Source organism: Marmota monax, unplaced genomic scaffold (genome assembly GCF_021218885.2).
Source record: "Marmota monax isolate L192 unplaced genomic scaffold, Marmota_monax_Labrador192_F-V1.1 WCK01_AAM20220418_F8-fsc00078, whole genome shotgun sequence".
NCBI classification, from domain to species: Eukaryota; Metazoa; Chordata; class Mammalia; order Rodentia; family Sciuridae; genus Marmota; species Marmota monax.
Window position 1 is genome coordinate 6,263,781 of NW_026694865.1, and position 20,733 is coordinate 6,284,513.

A 20,733-nucleotide genomic window follows, 5' to 3' on the forward strand; every position below is an offset into this window, starting at 1 on the left:
CCTTTCTGGCCACAGGCAGGAGTTCTTGTGGATTCAGGCATTGGCCCCCTTACTAACCAGAGCTCTGGCCATCTTCCTCCTCCTGCCACTGCCTCATCGTTCCCACAGCTCTCTCCGACCCCGCTTTTGACTCAATACCAAAAGTCGCACTGTCACGCACACATTAGGTCTGTGGTAGGTCTCACCCCATGGAAATAATACACACAAGTTAGGCCCAGGGTGGGATGATGGGAACAGGGACAGGCCGTGTTCCCTGCTACCTCCAGCCCCACAGTCATGGTGGCCACTCCCACTGTTACTACCAAATATTTCCAGTTTCTGTTCTCAAAACTTGTTTCAGTGCACCAGAAGATGAACTGTTGTGATGTTCACCACCACACAGGTTCTTTCTCAGTCGGTGGCACTGCTGTTTGTTGTGCACACATGCTCTATTCATCAGGGAATAGAAATTTCTGGAAACTGGAGCATCAACTGACAGCATTATTTGGGTTCCTCTCCCCTTGGAGATGCTTTTTGGGAGTCTTAATTTATTACAATAAATTTTCTTGTCATTCCAACCAGAGTCCTCATCTTTTCTCTGTGCTTAAGGTAGTTCCAGAGGGGCGTATATTTGTGCTTGGAAGTGGTCCCCCCTCCTCTTAAGCCCCTAACTCACTACTAAGAGTTTCAGAAATATTTTCACTGGGAAATGGCCTGGGAAAACCTCAGCTATTACAATAATATATTTGGCTTTTCTCTTCTTTTTCTTCCTTCCTTCCTTTCTTTTTTTTTTCTTTCTTTTCTTTTTTTTTTTTTAAGAAGTTTGCTGCAAATCGAAAAGCCACCCATGAGAAAGTTCAATGTTAATGTTGGGAAGCAGCTTTTTGGAGGAAGGAAAATAAATTGGCATCAATTCCTCAGAGAGCAGTCACTGTGTGGTAGGCTGAGGACAAATGGTTCAAGCCAGTTCTAGAGGGCAGAGCTACACAGGAGAATTTGGGGGTTGCTGAAAATTACATGTGACATAAGGCAGGCTCTCTAAGGCAAGGAGTTAAAAATCCAGCTGGCTGTGGTGATGCATGCCTATAAGCCCAACAGCTCAGGAGGCTGAGGCAGGAGGATTTCAAGTTCGAAGCCAGTCTCAGCAATTTAGCAAGGCCCTAAGTAACTTAATGAGACTCTTTCTCAAAAAATAAAAAGGGCTGGGAATGTGGCTCGGGGGTTAAGTACCCCTGCGATCAATCTTTGGTAACCCTCACCGCCATCCCCACTCCCAAACACAAAGAGTCACATTTAACAAAGAAGCCAAAATCTACTGTAAAAAGCCAGATAATTGGGGTTGTATTTTTAGATCTTATTGTATGGGAAAAGACTGTTGTTGTTTTTGTTTTGTTTTGTTTTGTTTTGTTTTAATGTTAGAATCACATTCACTTATCATAGGAAAGGATAATGGAACAGAACTTGATTAAGGGAACAGAGGGCTTGGGGGTCCTATTTCACTTATCTTCTTTATGTGATCAAATGAAAAGAACCAATGGAATCTCTTCCTTTTTCTCTCTCTCTATTGAATGCATAGGTGAGTTCTTAACACTGGAAAATCTGTTAATGCCTATGCACACATCAGACAACTTTCCTCAATTAAGCTAAACCCAATGAAAAAGCAAAGGTCTTTACACAGTATTAAAGGGGGTAGGCACATGGAGCAAGACATCCATGGAGGCAAGAGCTCAGTATTCTGAAGAATGAATACCATTTAGAAAGGAAGAGACATGGTTGAGCAGTCTAGGAAGGATAGCATGTGCAAAGGCACTGGAGCAAGGATGTGCACAAAAAGATCTGGTCCATGGTCACTGGGTTTAAGACTGTCTGATGGGGAAGGCAGTAAGAATAGGACTAGGGTGGACACCTTGTACTGCTCTACAGTCAAAGCCATTTTCATGGATGTGTGAATATTTGAGAAGACTGCAATACCTAGTAGTGCACACCTGTAATTCCAGCAGCAGAGGAGGCTCAGGCAGGAGAATCCAAGTTCAAGGCCAGCCTGGGCAACTTAGTGAGACCCTGTATCAAAATTTAAAAATAAAATAAAAGGGCTTGGGATGTAGCTTAATGGTAGAGTTCCCCTGGGTTCAATTCCCAATACCAGGGTGGAAAAACAGAAGCCTTCAACTCATTAAGGTGATTATGGGCAAGTTACCAAACCTGTTTTCTCAGGTGCAAAATCCAGACGTAGGATTGCTGTGAAAGCCAAATGGTTGGGATCACAGGCTTTGGAGCTATAGGAATAAGGGTCCTACCCCTGCTCAGCCATTTACTAGCTGTGCAGACCTTAGACACTAGAAAGACCTTAAGCACTTATAAGTCCTTAACTTTACTGAGCCTCAGTTTCTGTACAGTAAAATGGAAAATAACCACCTCGGACATATAATGTGAGGATTAACTGAAATAATGAATATTAAATACTTAGCCAAAGGGTGACACATAGTACTCAGTAAATATTAGTTATGATGGTTGAGAAAATGATACCTCATTGAATAAATAAGTAAGGTTTCATTATCTGAAAGCACATGATTTGTTCCCAAAAGAGTTATTTTGGGATATTCTAAATAGTGCATATAAACACAACGATGGAACCTGCAAATTCCTTGGTCAGCTCCAGCACAGACCCCCAAGCTTCCAATTAGACCGGCCCCACCCCCAGCCGCTTGCAGGCCCAGCCCATCGGGTTCTCTCCAGGCCCCGCCCTGAGCGCTTATCTCCGCCCCGACGCGCCTGCGCGGGGTGGGCCGCGGCGAGCAGAGGTTATGAGGATTTTGGTGCGGCGCTGCTGGGGACCAGGGTTGGGTCATGGCGCCGCGGGCGGCAGGCCGACCTCGCAGTGGCGGATTCTGGCCAGGCTCCGCGGGTCCCTCGGCGAGGAGGACGGCCGGGACACCCGAGTCCGCGAGAAGCCGCCCTGGCGTGTGCTCTTCTTCGGTACAGACCAGTTCGCCCAGGAGACTTTGCGGGCGCTGCACGCCGCCAGGTACCCGGGCCGGGGCTGGGGGCTGGCGCTGAAGGCGTCCTTGCTGACCCTGTGCGACTGTCTCCGGAGTGTTTGGATTCCTCTTGGTGGAAAGCAGCAGCACCTTGGTGGCATGGGCCCAAATCTCGGCGTCTCGGCTCGCCGGGAAGGTGTGCCACACCTGCTGGTCAGGCTTTGGGCGCCCAGTACTGTCCGGTCTACACTCCCTGCGCCGTCGGTTTTCCAAGCGCCACCCGGCGGTGCCGAGCCAGTGGTAGGCACTTTTCCTGCAGCACCTCCGACCAGGCCTACCGCCTCCCTGCCGGTGTTGGGTGTGCGGATATCGGACTCAGAGAGGTTAAGGCATTGCCCAAGGTCATCAGCTGAGCTGATTGGAGCCCAAATCAGTTCTGACTTCAGAGTTCTCCCCTTTCCAATCATTTTGCTACCTACCAGCCATGTAATTTGTAGCCTCTAATCCTTAGGGCTTTTTTTTTTTTTTTCCTTTCTTCTTTTTAAATATCCAGGCTTGGCACCTTTTTGTGCACCTGCATCTCACTCCTGTTCCCTGGTCCACCTAGTACACAGCAGGACCCACTTTTCTGGGCCTGAAAGGAGGACATCCCCAAAACAATTTTTTTAAATGAATACATTTATAAATTAGAATTCTTAGGAGTACATTTAGTATGTATGAAATTTAACATCTTGTTTACTGGGGGGAAGAAATTGTTTGAAATTCATCCTTCCCCAAACTCCATAGTGTGTGGTGGCAATACCATATAGAGTGTTCTGCTTTCTTTCTCCAATTTGTTTTTTCTTTCTCCATTCTGTTTTTTTCCTGATACCCCCACCACCACCTCATTTCTGTATCTCACTTTATCACTTCTTTCTGTATGTATAGAATCCCTTGTTTATTGTATTTCTCTCTCCACACACCTCTGGACCCCTTTCACATTATGTTCTGGTTGCACACACTTCCTATCTTGTTTCCCATATTGCCACATGCATTTGACACTTACCCTTCTGATGATGCTTCACTTGAGAGCTTCATTACCCTAAGCTTGTTTGTTTTGGGATGTGTATGTCTGTGTGTGTGTATGTATGTATGTGGTATTGGGAATTTAATCTACCCCTGAGCTACTGCCTCCTCCCATTTAGTTTGTATTTTGAGATAGGGTCTTGCTAAACTGTCCAAGCTGCCCTTGATCCTGCTATTTTCTTGTGTCAGCCTTCTGAATCACTGGGTTTACAAGCGTGTGCCACCACACTTGGCTGTATGCTTTCTTTTTAATGCCCTGGTATATATTCCTTTTCTCTTAATTCTTCAACATGTGCATGCCTGTTTAATAAATGAACATTCAGACCCTGCAGGCTGGGGTGTATTCAGTGGTACAATGTGAAACTTACGTGTGAAGCTCTGGGTTTTAACCCCAGCACCCATAAATGAAGGAATAATATAAGTATACTGGAATAATCTCTAGCAGGTAAGAAGAATGAGGTAGTGCTGCATGTGATCCCATAAAATGATGTTCATGGGATGTATTTGGTTTATTTTTTAATTTGTTCTTTCGGGATTTGGAGCAGTGCTACATGCTTGTAATGTTAGCTACTGGGGAGGCTGAGATAGGAGGATCACAAGTTTGGAAAATTAACCAGACCCTATCTCAAAATAAAACTTTAAAAAAAAAGTATTGGGGATATAACTCAGTGATAAAGTGCCCCTGGGTTTAGTGCTCAGTACTTCCCTATCTTCTAAATTAAATTCAATTAAAACCAAATTTAAAATTTAAAAAAAATTTAAGGAGATGTAACTTATTGGTAGAGTGTTTGCCTAGAGTGCTCAAGGCCCTGGTTTGATCCCTAGCACTGCAGAAACAAAAAACAAGTATTGTGTTTTTTGAATGGCATGTGGTTATGATACAAAAGGATGCATAGCAAAGAGGCATTTCCTTCCTCCCCTGTCTCACATTTTTCAATTCTTCTCTCCAGAGACAGCCACTGCTTTCGGTTTCTTATTTTAGACATGTTCAGAGCATATACAAGCATGTGGATATTTAACTAATTTTATTTTAAAAAAAAAGACTCACATGGGCGGGATTGTGGCTCAGTGGCAGAGCGCTTGCCTCGTCCTCAGCACCACATGAAAATAAATAAATAAATCAATAAAGGTTTTTGTGTCCATCCACAACTAGAACATTATTTTTAAAAAAGACTCACATAATAACATATATAGTATTGTTAGGGGGAAAAAAGCAAAAATACAGAATAGTGAGTGTAATATCCCAATTGTATGTTTCTGTATGCACAGGAAATCTCTAGAATGATGCTGTCTAAATGTGATTCTTTAAAATGATTAAAATTAAATAAAAAAGTAAAAATTCAGTCTTTTGGTTGCACTCATTTTAATCATTTAGCCCTAAATGCTTCATGAATTTAATAATAACAATAATAATAATAATAAATAACAGTATGTGAAGTACCTTACCTTTGAGCCATGGCCCTAGAGCTCTCACATTTTTCTCTAATCTTTTTTAATTTAGGGAGAACAAAGAAGAAGAGTTAATTGAAAAACTGGAGGTGGTGACAGTGCCTTCACCATCACCAAAAGGACTTCCAGTAAAGCAGTATGCTGTGCAGTCTCAGCTTCCAGTGCACGAGTGGCCAGATGTGGGATCTGGAGAGTACGATGTTGGAGTAGTGGCTTCCTTCGGCCGACTTTTGAGTGAGACTCTTATTCTTAAATTTCCCTAGTAAGTTTATTTACAAGGAAATACAGTATACAGACTTTGGTCTTTATAAAAGGACCTGGTGTTTAAAATTTGATAATTTGAACTCTATACTTTGGCATGAATTGTTGAAATGTGTTGAGTTCCTTATCACACCCAATGGACTTTAATCTAACCTCATTTAAGTTCCATATATATAGTTGGGGATGTAGCTCAGCCACAGAGTGCTTGCCTAGCATGCACAAAGTTCTTGGTTCATTCCCAGGTACTGAAAAAGGAAATTCTTTTTTTTTTTTTTTTTTTTTTTTTTAATATTTATTTTTTAGTTCTCGGCGGACACAACATCTTTTGTTTTGTATGTGGTGCTGAGGATCGAACCCGGGCCGCACGCATGCCAGGCGAGCGCGCTACCGATTGAGCCACATCCCCAGCCCGGAAATTCTTTATATGTGCACACAACTCCTAAATTTGTCCCTTCAGAACAGCTCTTTCCTGGAACTCCAGGCCTCTAATACCCATTCCATTCTCTTTACCTCTGCTTTGATGTCTGATAGGTACCTTATGTTCAAGATGCCCAAAACCTTTCGAAATCATTGTCTCAGTAAAGACAACTCTGCCCTTCTAGTTGGATGGGCCCGAGTCATTCTTGATTTATCTATCTCCTGGCATCAGGATACCTTCAGTCCATCAGGATATTCTATTGCCTCTACCTTCAAAATCATCTCATAGTTTCACTTTCCTCCATTACTGCAGTAGTCTCCTGTGTCATCTCTGCCTTTATCCTTGGCCTTTCTGTCTTTTACTAACCCAGCAACCAAAGTGATCCTTTAAAAGCACAAGTCAGATCATGTAATTTTGCTCCAAATCCTCTGAGCATTTCATTCAGAATAAAAGGCAAAATTTTTTTGTTGGCTTACGAGGACCTACATGTTTCGTCCCCTCTGGCTGTCTGACCTCACCTAGGAACTGTTCCTCTGGTTCACTGTATTCCATCCACATTGACCTTCTTATTGTGCTAAGCATTTACTTTTTTAAGATCTTTGTATTTATAGTTCCATCTGCCTAGAAAGCTTTTCTCCGGTATGATAGTCATACACCACATAACGACATTTCAGTCAATGGCAGCTTATTTGATAGTTACCCGTAAGGTTATATTGCCCGTGATGTCATTGCCAACTTAGTTTGTGTGAATACATGCCCTAATTTTCACAGAACAGAATCACCTCACAGTGTGTTTCTCAAGACATATCCCCTTGATTAAGCAACTCTTGACTATCTGCATGGCTTATTCCCTTACCTATTCATTGTCTTTGCCCAAGTGTCTTGTTGGTAAAGCTTTTCTTAGACCACTATTGAAATTGTAAGCCACGCATGGTGGTGCATGCCTTTAATCTCAGCTGCTGAGAGGCTGAGGCAGGATCACAAGTTTGAAGCCAGCCGGGCAACTTAGTGAGATCCTGTCTCAAAAAAAATAAAAAGAGCTGAAGATTTAACTCAGTGCTAAAGTACATGAGCAATATCCTAGATTTAATCCACAGTATTCCCGCCCCACCCCCAATTGTGTTCTCCCACCCAGTACTCCTATCCCTTTCTCTGCTCTGTTTTTTCCCCTAGACTTCAGCACCATCTGGCAAACTTTTAACATACAGTGTTTTTTTTGTGTGTGGTTTTTTTTTTGTGTGTGTTGTTTCTTTGATTTATTGTTTATTTTCCACTCTTTGCATGTAAGGGCAGGAGTTTTTGTTTTTTGGTTTTTTCTGTTTCTAACACTTAAATCCCTAGCTAGCACTTAGTGTCTGCACACAGATTGTACCCAGTGAATATTTGTTGGATGAGTGGGACTGGGCTGTACAGTAGGACTTAGAATAATTATAAAGCTTTCTCTCACACACATACACACACTCAAGTGTAGGCTTGTGCTGACGGACACAAACCAATGATAGAATAGTAAAATATTTAAATTACTCCTCAGTGCATGGTAGGTGTAGTGGGATAAACAGCAAAGGTGAACAGATCATTAGATGGGGATTTAGGAAGCTTGCTTTAGGCATTCTATGAACAGAAATTAAATGATATAACTATCAATATAATTTCTTATGTCTGTGATGTGCACAATAGGGTTTGAGGGGTTCCTCTCATATTGTAATAAATGCATTTTAAAACTTCCAGATATCACAAGCTTTTATAGAACACTTTGGAATAATGAATGGTTGTTCTTGCTTTGCTTTTAATTAAGTTTCATTGGTTTTTTTATGGTAAGAGAGTGAACTTACATGTGACTTATGTTTTTTTAGGTGATTCAAGACTAGATTTAGCTCTCTGGTCTTTTTTAATTTCTGGGAAAGCTTAAGGATGAGCAGTATTATATTAGTTTAGGTAGTAGTAACTAAATAGTAAAGCCACTGACTTACTAATTTCTGCATTTTCTAATTTAGTGGCATATTGAATGTCCATCCCAGTTGCCTCCCGCGATGGCGTGGTCCAGCCCCTATAATCCATACAGTGCTTCATGGAGACCTGATTACTGGAGTGACAATTATGCAAATTAGACCTAAAAGGTAGAACATATTTTTTTTTCTTGAGATTTTTCTGATTTTAAATGTTAATATCAGTCTTTTGGGTGCCTGAGTGGACGGGTGAATGGACAGTGCTCAATTCTCCAACTTCCTTGCTTTTATATCCTTTCTGTTGTTTCATAATTTCTAACATAAGCCCTTAAAGTCCTTATGAAATTGTTAATTTGTTAGTTGAAATAAATTATGAACACCTGGATTTCTATAAAAAAACATTGTGTAAGGGCTGGGGCTGTGGCTCAGTGGTAGAGCTCTTGCCTGGCATGTGTGAGGCACTGGGTTCAATTCTCAGCACCATAAATAGATAAATAAAATAAAGGTCCATCAGCAACTAAAGAAAAGAAATGGTTACTTTAAAAAAAAAATCTAAGTACAGGCCATATTTTGCTCTTCTTTCAAATTGATGTTTCTACCTTGCCAATGATTGACAGTCAAATTTGTAGCCTGCAATAAACTATCTTTGTGCTATGTAGACAAACATTGATCTTAAGAAATAGTAGTCACATTATTAACTTTTGTTTTTCCCTAGGTTTGATGTAGGCCCAATTCTCAAGCAGGAGACCATCCCTGTGCCACCCAAGAGCACTGCCATGGAACTAGAAGCACTGTTATCAAGACTAGGAGCCAACATGGTATAGTTCTCCCATATTCCTTTGCTTTTCACTCACTCAGTAGGTCTCCCAAGTGGTTCTGAGGAAAGAACACTTTTATGATTTGTAATTTTAAGCTTCTGTTGTTTTCTTTTCCTGGCTTCCTAAAAAGTAGCCTCGTATTTGTGGTCTCATATAAATCTTTGCAGATTTGCAGAGTGGGTTCTTAAAAAAGGCTTTCAAATAAAACAGATGATCATCCATGGACTGAGGCCTTTACACTAATCTGCTCAGGTTCTTTCTCCTTCCTCATATATGTACCTTGCCTGCCTGTCAGAGTGAACTAACAGTCATTTGCTAAGTAACTCAGTTTTTCTCTCCCTCTGTCCTGGGTTCTAGTCATTTGCATCTATATGCACTGAAATTCTGCTGACCACCCTTCTATAGATGATCTTTGTTCTCTCTGTGGCTTTGCGTAGCTTGTTCAATCTGTTAACCATAGGTCTAGAAAGATGCTTAGTGACTAAATTCACATTTTTCATTTGAACTAGCTAATTTTATATAGTGTAATATTTTTTTCCCACAACTATAGATGTTACTTCCTATTTTGGCACTTCCTTGGAAATGATTTGATAATATCAGCTGCCATTTATTGAGCATGAACTCATGTGCCAAAACTGTTTTAGATTCCTGTTTGTTTGTTTTTTCCCCCTTCTTAGAAACCTTTGCACAATTGCTATTGATTGACAGATTATGACATTGAATGCCACAGAGAAGTTAAATAACTTCTGCACAATAAGACAGCAGTAGGTGGTAGAAGTGGGATTTGAACACAGAGCTATATAACTCCAGAGTACATTCTTTCTGAGAGCTCCACTGCTTTCTGTGGGGTAAGAATGTAGGTAGCTGAGCACAGGCTGTCCTTATGCAGAGATCATGCACAGCCAGGGAAAGCCCCAAATTATCTGGAAACAAATCAGTGCCTTACACTTCATCGAGAGGAGTTCCACCAAAACTCCACTGAAGTCAACTTGCATCCTCACACAGCTTAAGCCAATTTACTACCTGTAGCCACCCAGCTAACATTATAGGTAATTTCATGGTGCTGAACTACAAGATATTTCTGCTTTGCTTTTCTGTGCATCTTGAATATATCATGTGCTCTCTTTGTAGCTTATTTCAGTTTTGAAAAATTTGCCTGAAAGTCTGAAAAATGGAAAGCAGCAGCCTGCTGAGGGAGTGACACAAGGTGAGTGAGACTGCAGAGACTTCACATCTTGTGTAAGGTTTTGTTTGTCCTGATGGTATCTGAATACTGGCTTTTTGCTGTACTTTTCCTTTAATTTTGACAAGGGTGAGTGCCCACTTGTAAGTCCTTTTCCAAAGAATGGTTGGTGAGCTCCACCTCTCCCTCTTAGCATATAGTCTCATGAAGGATTCAACTTTTACAATTTTATTTTGAAAAATATTAAATGTAGCAATAAATTTAAAAACTAGTATAATGAATATCAATGTATCCCAATAAATTATTAATATATGACCATATTTTCCTTCTGTGTATATATTCAGTGTGTGTATTTTAAATTTTGCTTATTCATTTGCAAGTGTGAAAATGGCCTTTTATCTCTAAGTATTTTACTATGCATTTCTTTAGAAAAATAATTACTAAAATGTATTTTATAGCTTTTTTTTTTTTTTAATAAGGATCCAGGGAACACAAGACTGTTCAAATCTCTTTTCACCAATTTCAGTCCTAATTAGGCCCTAATCAAATAAATGTAATTTTTTTTGGTTGGTTTTTGCAGTGCTGTGTATTGAACCCAGGGGAAATTTTTTATTTAATTAAAAAAGAAAGAATTTTAGGATCCAGTTATTAGTTGTTATATCTCTTTTGTCTCTTTAAAATAATTTCTCCAGACTGGACACAGTTGTAATCCCAGCAGCTCAGGAGGATAAGGCAGGAGGATTATAAGTACAAAGCTAGTTCAGCAACTTAGCAAGACGCTAGGCAACTCAATGAGATGCTGTCTTAAAAGTTAAAAAAAAAAAAAAAGAGGGCTGGGGTTGTGGCTTGGGCTGGGGTTGTGGCTCAGCACTAGAGTACTCATCTAGCACATGTGAGGCCCTGGGTTCGAACCTCAGCGCCACATATAAATAAATAAAATAAACATATTGTGTCTAACTACAACTAAAAAATAAATATTTTTTAAAAAAAGTTTAAAAAAAAAGAAAAGGGCTGGGTATGTGGCTCAGTGGTTAAGCACCTCTGAGTTCAATGCTGGTACCAAAAATAAATAAATAAAATAAAATAATTTCTCCACTATTCCCCCCCCATTGTATCATTAACTTCTTGAAGAGACCAAGTCAGTTATCTGATTTGTTTCCTTCTAGTATAGTTTATATCCCTTATATTTCGCATAAATTAGAAGTTCTAAAGGTTTGGCTAGATTCAGATTTGAAGTTTTTAAAAAGTATTTCATAGATGGTACTGTATTTCAATAACATATGTGCTAGCTTAGGCATTGCTTTTTATTTTTCTTTATGATTTAATTTTAATTTTTGAATATGTAAAATATATACCTGATTCAAAAGTTAAAACCATTCAAAAGAATATACTTAGCAAAATCTTTCTTTTGTCCCCTCCAACCTTAGGTATCACTTTGGCAAGTCATGATATCATGTTGCATGAAAAGAAAGCTAAGAGAAAGCATAGAAACGCTAACTTTGATCATTGATTAGAATGGTGACCACCAGATCTTTACAGTGTAACGATGTATTTTTCCTTCTGCAATTAACAGATAATCTCCAGGGTGATACTTTTGCACTGTGCAAGTATCCCTACTTATTTGTTATGTGTTTAATAGTTCCAATATTATAATACTGATATTACTACTAACTGTGCAATTACTAAGATTTAAGATTTCTTGTAATTTTTTTCTTTGTCCTTAGACTATATGCTACTAAGTTGTACAATCAAATTACTATGTTTAAGACTTGCTGGAGATGATTTTTTTTTCCACATATTTTTATTATCTACTTTGACTACTAGGGTTTGTTTATTCAGTTTGTTTTCAGTTTTAGGAGTTGCTTTATTTCTCTTTGTGATTAAATTTTAGTTTTTGAAAATGTTAAATATTTACGTGATTCAAAAATTAAATAATTTAGGCCTGGCACAGTGGCATACACAAATGTAATCCTAGTACCAGAGGCTAAAGCAATAGGATTGCAGGTTCAAGGCCAAACTGTCAACTGAGCAAGACCCTGACTTAAAAATAAAAAATAAAAAGGGCTGTGGAGGTAGCTCAGTGGTAGAGCCCCCCAGGTTGCAATTCTCAGTCCTGGGGGAAATAAAGAATAAAAAAAATTATTATAAAAACAATTTATAAAGGTATGCTCAGAAGTTCCCCTTTCATCCCCATCTCATCCAATTCTATTCTATTCTGTCCATCTATAGAGAATTATTTTTATTAATAGTTGATCATTGGAATGGTGACTACCAGAGCTTTCCAGTGTAAACCAAGTTTCTTCAGTCTTCCAGTTTTTACTTCTGTCAAAATTAGCAAAAACATATATATTGTTATTTTGTTATTTTCTTTTTACTTAACAATGTATTGTAGAGACCACTAGCTATTAAGACAACTTTCTTTCTTTCTTTTTTTTTTTTTTTTTTGGTGGTAGTGGGGGTTGAACCTAGGAACTTGTTCTTGCTAGGCAAGTGCTTTACCACTGAGCTACATCTGTAGCCCGCCTTTTCTTTTTTATGGCAACATAATTCTCAATTGTGTGGATATATCATAATTTATTCAGTAGAGTCCCTATTGATGGGTTGTTTTCAGTTTTTTGCTATTTAAATACTACTACTCTAAATAATTTAATGTGCATTGTACTTCCTAATCCAGTAGGTGAGAAATTGTATCTGGGAGTAGTTTAATGTCCATTATTCGTATGAGTAATGTTGAAAATCTCTCCCTTTTTTTTTTTTTTTTTTGGTCAGGGGATACTGAGTATTGAACCCAGGGATGCTTTACCACTGAACTACATCTCCAGCCCTTTTTATTTTTATTTTGAGACAGGGTTTTGCTAAATTGCTCAGGGCCTCACTGAATTACAAAGGCTGGTCTTGAACTTAGCAATCCTCCTGCCTCAGCTTCTTGAGTTGCTGGAGTAATAGACAGTAGATCTTTTCATATATGTGTAAGGAAGGTTTGCATTTCCTTTTTTTGAGAGGTATCATTACCTTTGGCCCATTTTTCAATCAGAGTTTTGGTCTTTTTTTTTTCCCTCAGTTTTTAGGAGTACTTTATATAATACAGAAATTAGCCTTTGTGATATAAACTGCAGATTCTCTCAGTTTGTCATTGCAAATACTTATTCTGCCACTAAGCTGCGTCCTCAGCCTTGTCATTTGTGGGTTTTTTTTTTTTCTTTTAATAACTTTATTTCTTATTTACTTTTGTATGTGGTGCTGAGGATCAAGCCCAGTGCTTCACATGTGCTAGGCAAGTGCTCCACCACTGAGCCACAACCCAAGCCCATTGTCATTTGTTTTTTGATTTAACTTATAGCATTTCTTTTTCTTGTTAAAAAAAAAAAAAAAAAAACATCATTAATTGCTTCTGGACTTTGAGTCCTAGTTAGTTAGAAGAGCCTTTTCTATTCCCACATTATAAAGTAGTTCACTTGTGTTTTTGTTTTTTTAACTTTTTTTTTTAAGTTGTAGATGGACACAATACCTTTATTTTTATGTGGTGATGAGGATTGAACCCAGTGCCTCATGTTAGGTGAATGCTCTTCCTCTGAGCCACAACCCCATCCCCTTGTGTTATCTTTTAGTGCTGGTTTGGTTTATTTATTTTTACTTCATATTGTGGGAAATTTTGAACACACAAAAGTTGTTGTTATTCAGCATCAATATTTATTAATTCTTGAGTATTGAACCTGATGTTCTTTCTTGTTCTTGGCTTTACCTTGTAGCTCCTAAGATTTCTGTTGGTACCAGCTGTATAAAATGGGAGGAACAAACTTCAGAGCAAATATTCAGACTTTATCGTGCCATTGGAAATATAGTAAGTTGAGAAGTCATGCTGCAATTTTACCTAATTGGGTTTTTGTATGTAATTTGCTTTCTGAATATTTTTATTTAAGAATGAATCTTATAAACTAAACCTACAAAACCTGAAATTTATTTTTAGGTATTATTTAAGTTTTGATGGAGGCATTAGCATTTATAAATTACTTTCAAATATAAGTTTTGCAGTTTCTTTTTTTTTAATATTTAAAATGCCTTTATTTTATTTATTATTATTTTTATGTGGTGCTGAGGATCAAACCCAGCGCCTTGCATGTGCTAGGTGAGCGCTCTATCGGTGAGCCACGACCCAGCCCCAGTTTTGCAGTTTCCTATAACCAAATTCCATTTCACAGACAAGGGGAATGAAAACTAGTTAAGGTGCTCGTAAAAATGATTTGAGTCTTATAACTCCTAATCCAGTGCTCTTTCTAGTATATCTTTTTCCCTTTGGCCAATTTTTTACAAACAGATTTTAAATCATTGATTTCTACATGTGATACACAAAGAGGAGTTGTAATGTCAAAGCTTGTTAAAATATCCAAGTTAAATTCTCAGTTCCCTGACAAATTTTTTTTTGTTTTTTTCCTTTCTTTCTTTTGATGACCATTTGTATTATTTAAATTCTGAGTTTACCAAGAATGTGTTTTTTAATGGACTACCTCTGATATTAATGTGGGTAAAATGGGAGCTACCATTGGGTATCTGTGGCATGCCAAGTTCTTCAGTGAGGATCACAACTTCATTTTGTACTTATTAGTAGCTCAAAGTCAGCAAACTCCAAAATATTCATAACACATACAAGAATTAAAAGGCTAATTCTCTAAATATGTAAAAGGTTTTCATAAACTAGTAAGAAATGAACAACCCAGTTTTTTCAAATATGGGTTAAGGGCATAAATAGGTAATGTATAGCGAAATAAATAAAAATGTAAGTAAATACATTGACAGCTTCTCAGCCTTACTAATCCAAACAGCAGTTGTCATTTTTTTTGTTGTTGTTCACCTATAAGGTAGTTTAACAAGACAATGTTCCTATCAAAACAAAATGGCTTCTTTGCAGAAGTTGACAAGCTGACCCTAAAATTCACAAGGAATTGCAAAGGGCTCATTAAATCAGATTTGTGGGGTGGGGAGGCAGAGAGGCAGAGAGGCAGAGAACTTGCACTTCCTGATTTCAAAACTTACTATAAAGCAACAGCAATCAAACAGCATGGTACTGGCTATAGCCTAGTGGAATAGAATCAACATTTATGGGTAATTGGTTTTTTTTTTTGTTTTTTTTACAAGAATGTCAAAATAATCTAATAGAAACAAGTTTTGGACATGGTGCTAAATGTTTACAATCAAAAGAATGAATTTTGAGGGGCTGGGTTGTGGCTGAGTGGTAGAGCACTTGCCTTGCACATGTGAGGCATTGGGCTCAATCCTCAGCACTACTTGAAAGCAAGGCCACACAAAAACTTGCAACATTATTTGGAATAGACAAAAAGTGTAAATGACCCAAATGTCCAACAAATGATGGCTACATAAATAAAATATAGTTTATCTATAGATGAAATATTACTCAGCCATAGTCATAACCATATGATACAACATGTATAAACTTTGAAAACATTATGCCAAATAAAAGAAGCCAGTCACAAAAGATCATATATTGTTTTGTTCCATTTATATGAAATGTCCAGAATAAGCAAATCCAGTGCCTGAAGGGAGAGGGTGATGGGGAGTGTTTGCTAATGGTAGGCTTTTGGGGGGTCAGGCTGGTGGTGAAAAAATTGGTGCCATGGTTGCACAATTCTGTGAACCTGAACACCACTGAATTATACTCTTTAAAAGAGTGAATTTGGGGGCTGGGAGTGTGTAGCTCAGTGGTAGAGCACTTGCCTACCATGCATGAGGCCCTGGGTTCAATCCTCCTACTGCAAAAAAAAAAGGATGACTTGTATATTATGTGAATTATGTCTCAATGAAGCTATCAAAACCAACCAACCAACCCCAAGGTTAGAAAGACCTGGATGTGTTTGAAGGATGGAAATTAGACTGGTGTGGCTAATACAGAGCCGTCAAGGTAGAGATTAGCATAAAGTGAGGTCAGAAGCAAGCAGGATTGATGTGTAATCCCCAGACAATGTTGATGCTCTTTAATCCAAACACATCATTTAAAAAAGCAAAACAAACAAACAAACTCAATGGCTCAGGAGGTTGAGGCATGAGAATTGCAAGTTCAAAGCCAGCCTCAGCAATTTAAAGTGGCCCTAAGCCACCTAGCAAGACCCTGTCTCAAAATAATAAATTAATTAAAAGGGCAAGGGATGTGGCTCAGTGGTTAAGTGTCCCTGGATTCAATCCCTGGTACCAAAACAAACAAACAAACAACAAAATCCCAAACCAAAAATGTTGCAGCTTGAGAGAGAGCTTTATGATAAAAATCATAAGGGCTGGGGCTGGGGCTCAGTGGTTTAGTGCTTGCCTAGCATATGTAAGGCACTGGGTTCGATCCCCAGCACCATGTAAAAATAAGTAAATAAATAGTAAACAATAAAGGTATTGTGAACATCTGACTTTAAAAAAAAAAAAAATCACAAGGCCTTGGGTTTGATCCTAGCACCACCAAAAAGAAACCAAACTATTCTGCAGAAATATATGTGCTCAAAGATATGTCAATAAGGATTTTTATTATATTTTATAATTTTAAAATTGGGAATAACTGAAATATCATAAAGGTATTGGTTGTATACTTATGTTACATGCATAAAATGAGATATTGTGTTGCGTATGCAAGGTGAAATAGATCAGTATGTGCTAATGAAACAAGTTGCTTATAAAACAGTATGTTTTAGATTTTTGTAATGGTAACATCTGTAGAAAAAATACAGGGAAACACATCAGACTGTTAACAGTGGTTACCTATGGGGTTAAAATACAGAATACTGTCAATTTCTAATTTTTTTTAACAAGTGATGTAATGCTTTCGTAAGCATAAATGTTTAATTGCAAAGACTATGTAAAGAGTTGCATTTGTGTTCTGTTCCATAATATTTAGTGACTGATTCCCCGATTCCTCTGTACATAGGAGAAAAATCAGACTAGACTAACAAAACTGTAGTTGCAGCAGGTTTGGAGGTTGAGTGTATTTATCATTCCTTTAATTCCACCCCCCCCCTCTTTTTTTTTTTTTTTTCCTTTAATCTTAATTTCAGATCCCGTTGCAGACACTCTGGATGGAGAACACCATTAAACTTCTGGATTTGGTAGAAGTTAACAATTTAGTCCTTGCTGGTATCAACTTTTGATTATAAATTTTTTTCATTTATAATCAATTTGAAAATGTGTCTGTTTTTAGCACAGTTCACATTTATTGAAAGTAAGGATTTTTATAGTTTGTTTCAGTTCAATAATGATAATACTTTACATCTCCTTATGTTTTATTCTTTGCAGTGTCCATTCACATGTATTTTTTCATCACAAGAACCTGGGAAGTAGAGCAGTGTTCCTTTCCCATTTTAAGCTTTGTGACTTCCTAAATTGAGGTCTTCCAGGGCTGCAAAATTACTTGATTAATTTCTTTCTGATGAATATCATAATGAAAACATCTGGGCAGCTCAGTGAGAATCTAGGCCAGGGTGTAGCATTTCACACCACAGATCTATTCTTAAGCCCATCAGTGTCCTCAATGGTCTAGTCTAAAGGTAGTTGGAGTTCTCCAGGAATCTAAGAATGGGGACTGGTTTGGGTGGGGATGGAAGGGCCAGCGTAAATCCTAAGGATCCTGTATTTCTCCCCTGGTGGGTAGTTATTCCCCCAAAATTACAACATAGAACTTTTAGGTGATCACCAGGAGACTGAGTAAATAACTTGGAGCTTCTTATGGGTACAGGAAGCTTTTCTTTGGGTTTGTGATGTACAACAGAACACTGTATTTATATTACAAAGCCAGTGCATCAGGAAATGTGTCCTCTCCAATATTAGTACTGCCTCCCGGGTAGTTTTTTATTTTTAAGAAGTACCAAAAAGTTATATAATTATTTTTTCCTCTCTTTGTGTCTCATATCTTTTCCCCTCCATTCTTTAGATGCAAAACTAACAAGACAGACTCTTACTCCAGGATCAATAATATACCACAAACAGTCAAAAATATTGCTAGTTTATTGCAAGGTATGTTTTCCATTGGTTTCAAATTACCATATTTGTATTGCTGAATTTATGTTTGTATCATTTATCATCTTAATTAGGATTTCACTTAAGTGCCTACCAATCATATTGGACAGTCTAATTTTCTTAATAGTAAAATCTCTAGCATAAATTTTTCAAAGCAGTGAAGATTGCCAAGGCATTCTCAATGAAGAATATTCCACAATGATTGCTTTCTTTTTTTCTCTGATACTGGGTTGAATCCAGGGCCACTCTACTAGCTCTCTTTATTTTTTATTTTTTAAATTCAATTAATTAATTAATTTGGTGCTGGGGATTGAACCCAGGGCGCCTTTTATTTTTATTTTTTATTTTGAGGCAGGTTCTTGCTAAGTTGTTTAGGTCCTTGCTGAGTTGCTAGAACTTGGGATCCTCCTGCCTTAGTGTCCCTACCTGTTGTTGGGATTTACAGGCTTGTGCCACCGTGCCCAACTAGAACCATTATTTTATAAGACAATGGTGTGTTCCACTGAAAAGCATTTCATATTTTTTGTCAAATGGTATTTATGTAAGATGTTACACACTCAAGAAAGGGGCATTAACAGATGTCAGTGAATGGATAAAAATAATGTGATACACATACACTCACACAGATGGAGTTTTATTCAGCCATAAAGAAGAATAAAATTATGTCCTCTATGGAAAATTGGATGCATCATAAGCAAAGTAAGCTAGACTCAAAAAGTCAAGGGTCATATGTTTTCTCTAGAAAAGAAGAAAAGGGAAGCTAGAAAGAAAAAGAAAAAAAGGGAATCTCATGAAAATAAAGGGAAATCAGTTGGGTACAGAAAGGAGACTTGGGGGAGTTGGAAAGGGAAATACTGGGGATTTAAATTGATCAAATTGTGTCATGTGCATGTATAGACATGCCTCAATGAAACCCACTATTCTGTATAATTATTATGCACCAAAAGAAATAAAAAGAAGGTATGCTTAAAATGCTAGATTGATGTAACCCACCCAAACTATAGATACAGAAGTCTTCCATCAACCTCTCTTCATCTCTCTTTGCCTTCTCCTAAAACAGGAGAATATGACTTGCTTATTGGGAATATGTCTTGCTGTCTTTGACCCAGATGTGTATATATTGTTTCATTATTATAGTTGCTCTCACAGAAGAAACAGGCTCTGAGAACATGGGAATTTAAGTCTCACCAGTTGTGTTACCTTGAGGAAAAAAAAAATCACTCACCTTCTGAGGGCATCAGTTTCTACTCCTAAAATGGGATTTGCGTTTTTATTTTTGGTAATGGGCATTGACTCAGGGGCATTTTACCAGTGAGTCATATCCCCAGTCACCACCCCCCTCTTTTTTTTTATTTTTTTATTTTTTTTAGCACAAAAGAGTAGGATTTATTCAGGTAAGCAGAAAAGAGCTCCAACAGAGCAAGAGGATCCAATAAGTGTTGCCCCCGCCCCTTTTTTTAAATTTTGAGATGGGGTCTCCCTAAGTTGCATAGTCCATTGCTAAATTGCTGAGGCAATATAACATTTTTTTACTTTATTCCCTGTGTGTTGAAATAGGTTTATATAGGTCTGTAAGTTATCTCTCCTTGGTAATAAACTTTTGAAGTAAACGGATTATATATGTTGCTTAGTATGGTGTTATTTACAGCTATATATTCAGTAGATATTTTTGGTTTGTTTCCATTATAAAATATGTTATAATCTAAAATTTACTTAGTTTTCCAGTCTTGCCACCACCTGCCTAGTCACTGCTTATCCCTTTGCACTTTAGGATGGCTGGATTGGTGTTCGATCGGTAATGCTTAAGAAAACATTAACAGCAACTGATTTCTACAATGGATATTTGCACCCCTGGTACCAGAAAAATTCCCAAGTTCAACCAAACCATTGCAAATTTAAGACACTCAGACTTCCAACAAAGAAGAAGCCGGAAAACAAGTTGTTGCTATGCAACAGTGCATTAAGTAATTAGGAAGAAGATGGACAGAACCTATTGCATATTTGTAATTTATTAAAAGGCTTATTTACAAGGAATTATTTTGACTTTCAAAGATTATTATCAAAAAGATGGATTGCCTCACTTTCCACATTTTTTGTGTAATAATAGTTAAAAGCAGCTTTTTCTACTTTAATAACAAAAGAAGTTTAAATAAATTTTGTATTTATAATGTCAGACTCCGGGAGATATATCTTTCCCCATGAGCAAGGGCAACTGACTGGTATGTATATATTCTGAAGAGAGGTTCTTTTAAAATAGTGCATTTACTGAATTTTTAAAATTGTGTGTCCCTGCGCACTATATTTCTTGGAATTTTTAGTCTACATTTCTAAGCTTCATTAGGTAGCAAAAATCAGCTCTTTAATTTCCACTTCCAGCTAGGGCTCATCAAGTAGCAAACCTAGATAATATTTAATAACCTCTGCCCTGTTGATTTGTACTATAAATTCACTTTTGTGTGTGTGTGGTACTAGGGATTGAACACACGGCCTTATGCATGCTAGGCAAGCAATCTCACACTGATCTACATCCCAACCCTTTTTTATTTTGAGGCAGGGTCTTGATAAAGTCTCCCTGGCTGACCTCAAACTTTTAGTTCTCCTGTGTTAGCCTCCCAGGTAGCCAGATTACAGA

General features: G+C 37.9%; 1 protein-coding gene across 1 annotated transcript; it reads left to right on the plus strand.

The window, feature by feature from the left end:
- The first annotated feature begins 2,751 nt into the window (after positions 1 to 2,751).
- On the plus strand, positions 2,752 to 20,269 carry Mtfmt (mitochondrial methionyl-tRNA formyltransferase). Its single transcript, XM_046426670.2, is given in 10 exon segments — positions 2,752 to 3,004; positions 5,524 to 5,733; positions 8,145 to 8,267; positions 8,812 to 8,914; positions 10,046 to 10,121; positions 13,847 to 13,938; positions 17,144 to 17,222; positions 18,016 to 18,098; positions 19,873 to 20,031; positions 20,034 to 20,269. Coding segments are annotated over 10 exon segments (1,182 nt in total). The 5' UTR covers positions 2,752 to 2,783; the 3' UTR covers positions 20,070 to 20,269.
- Positions 20,270 to 20,733: the final 464 nt, after the last annotated feature.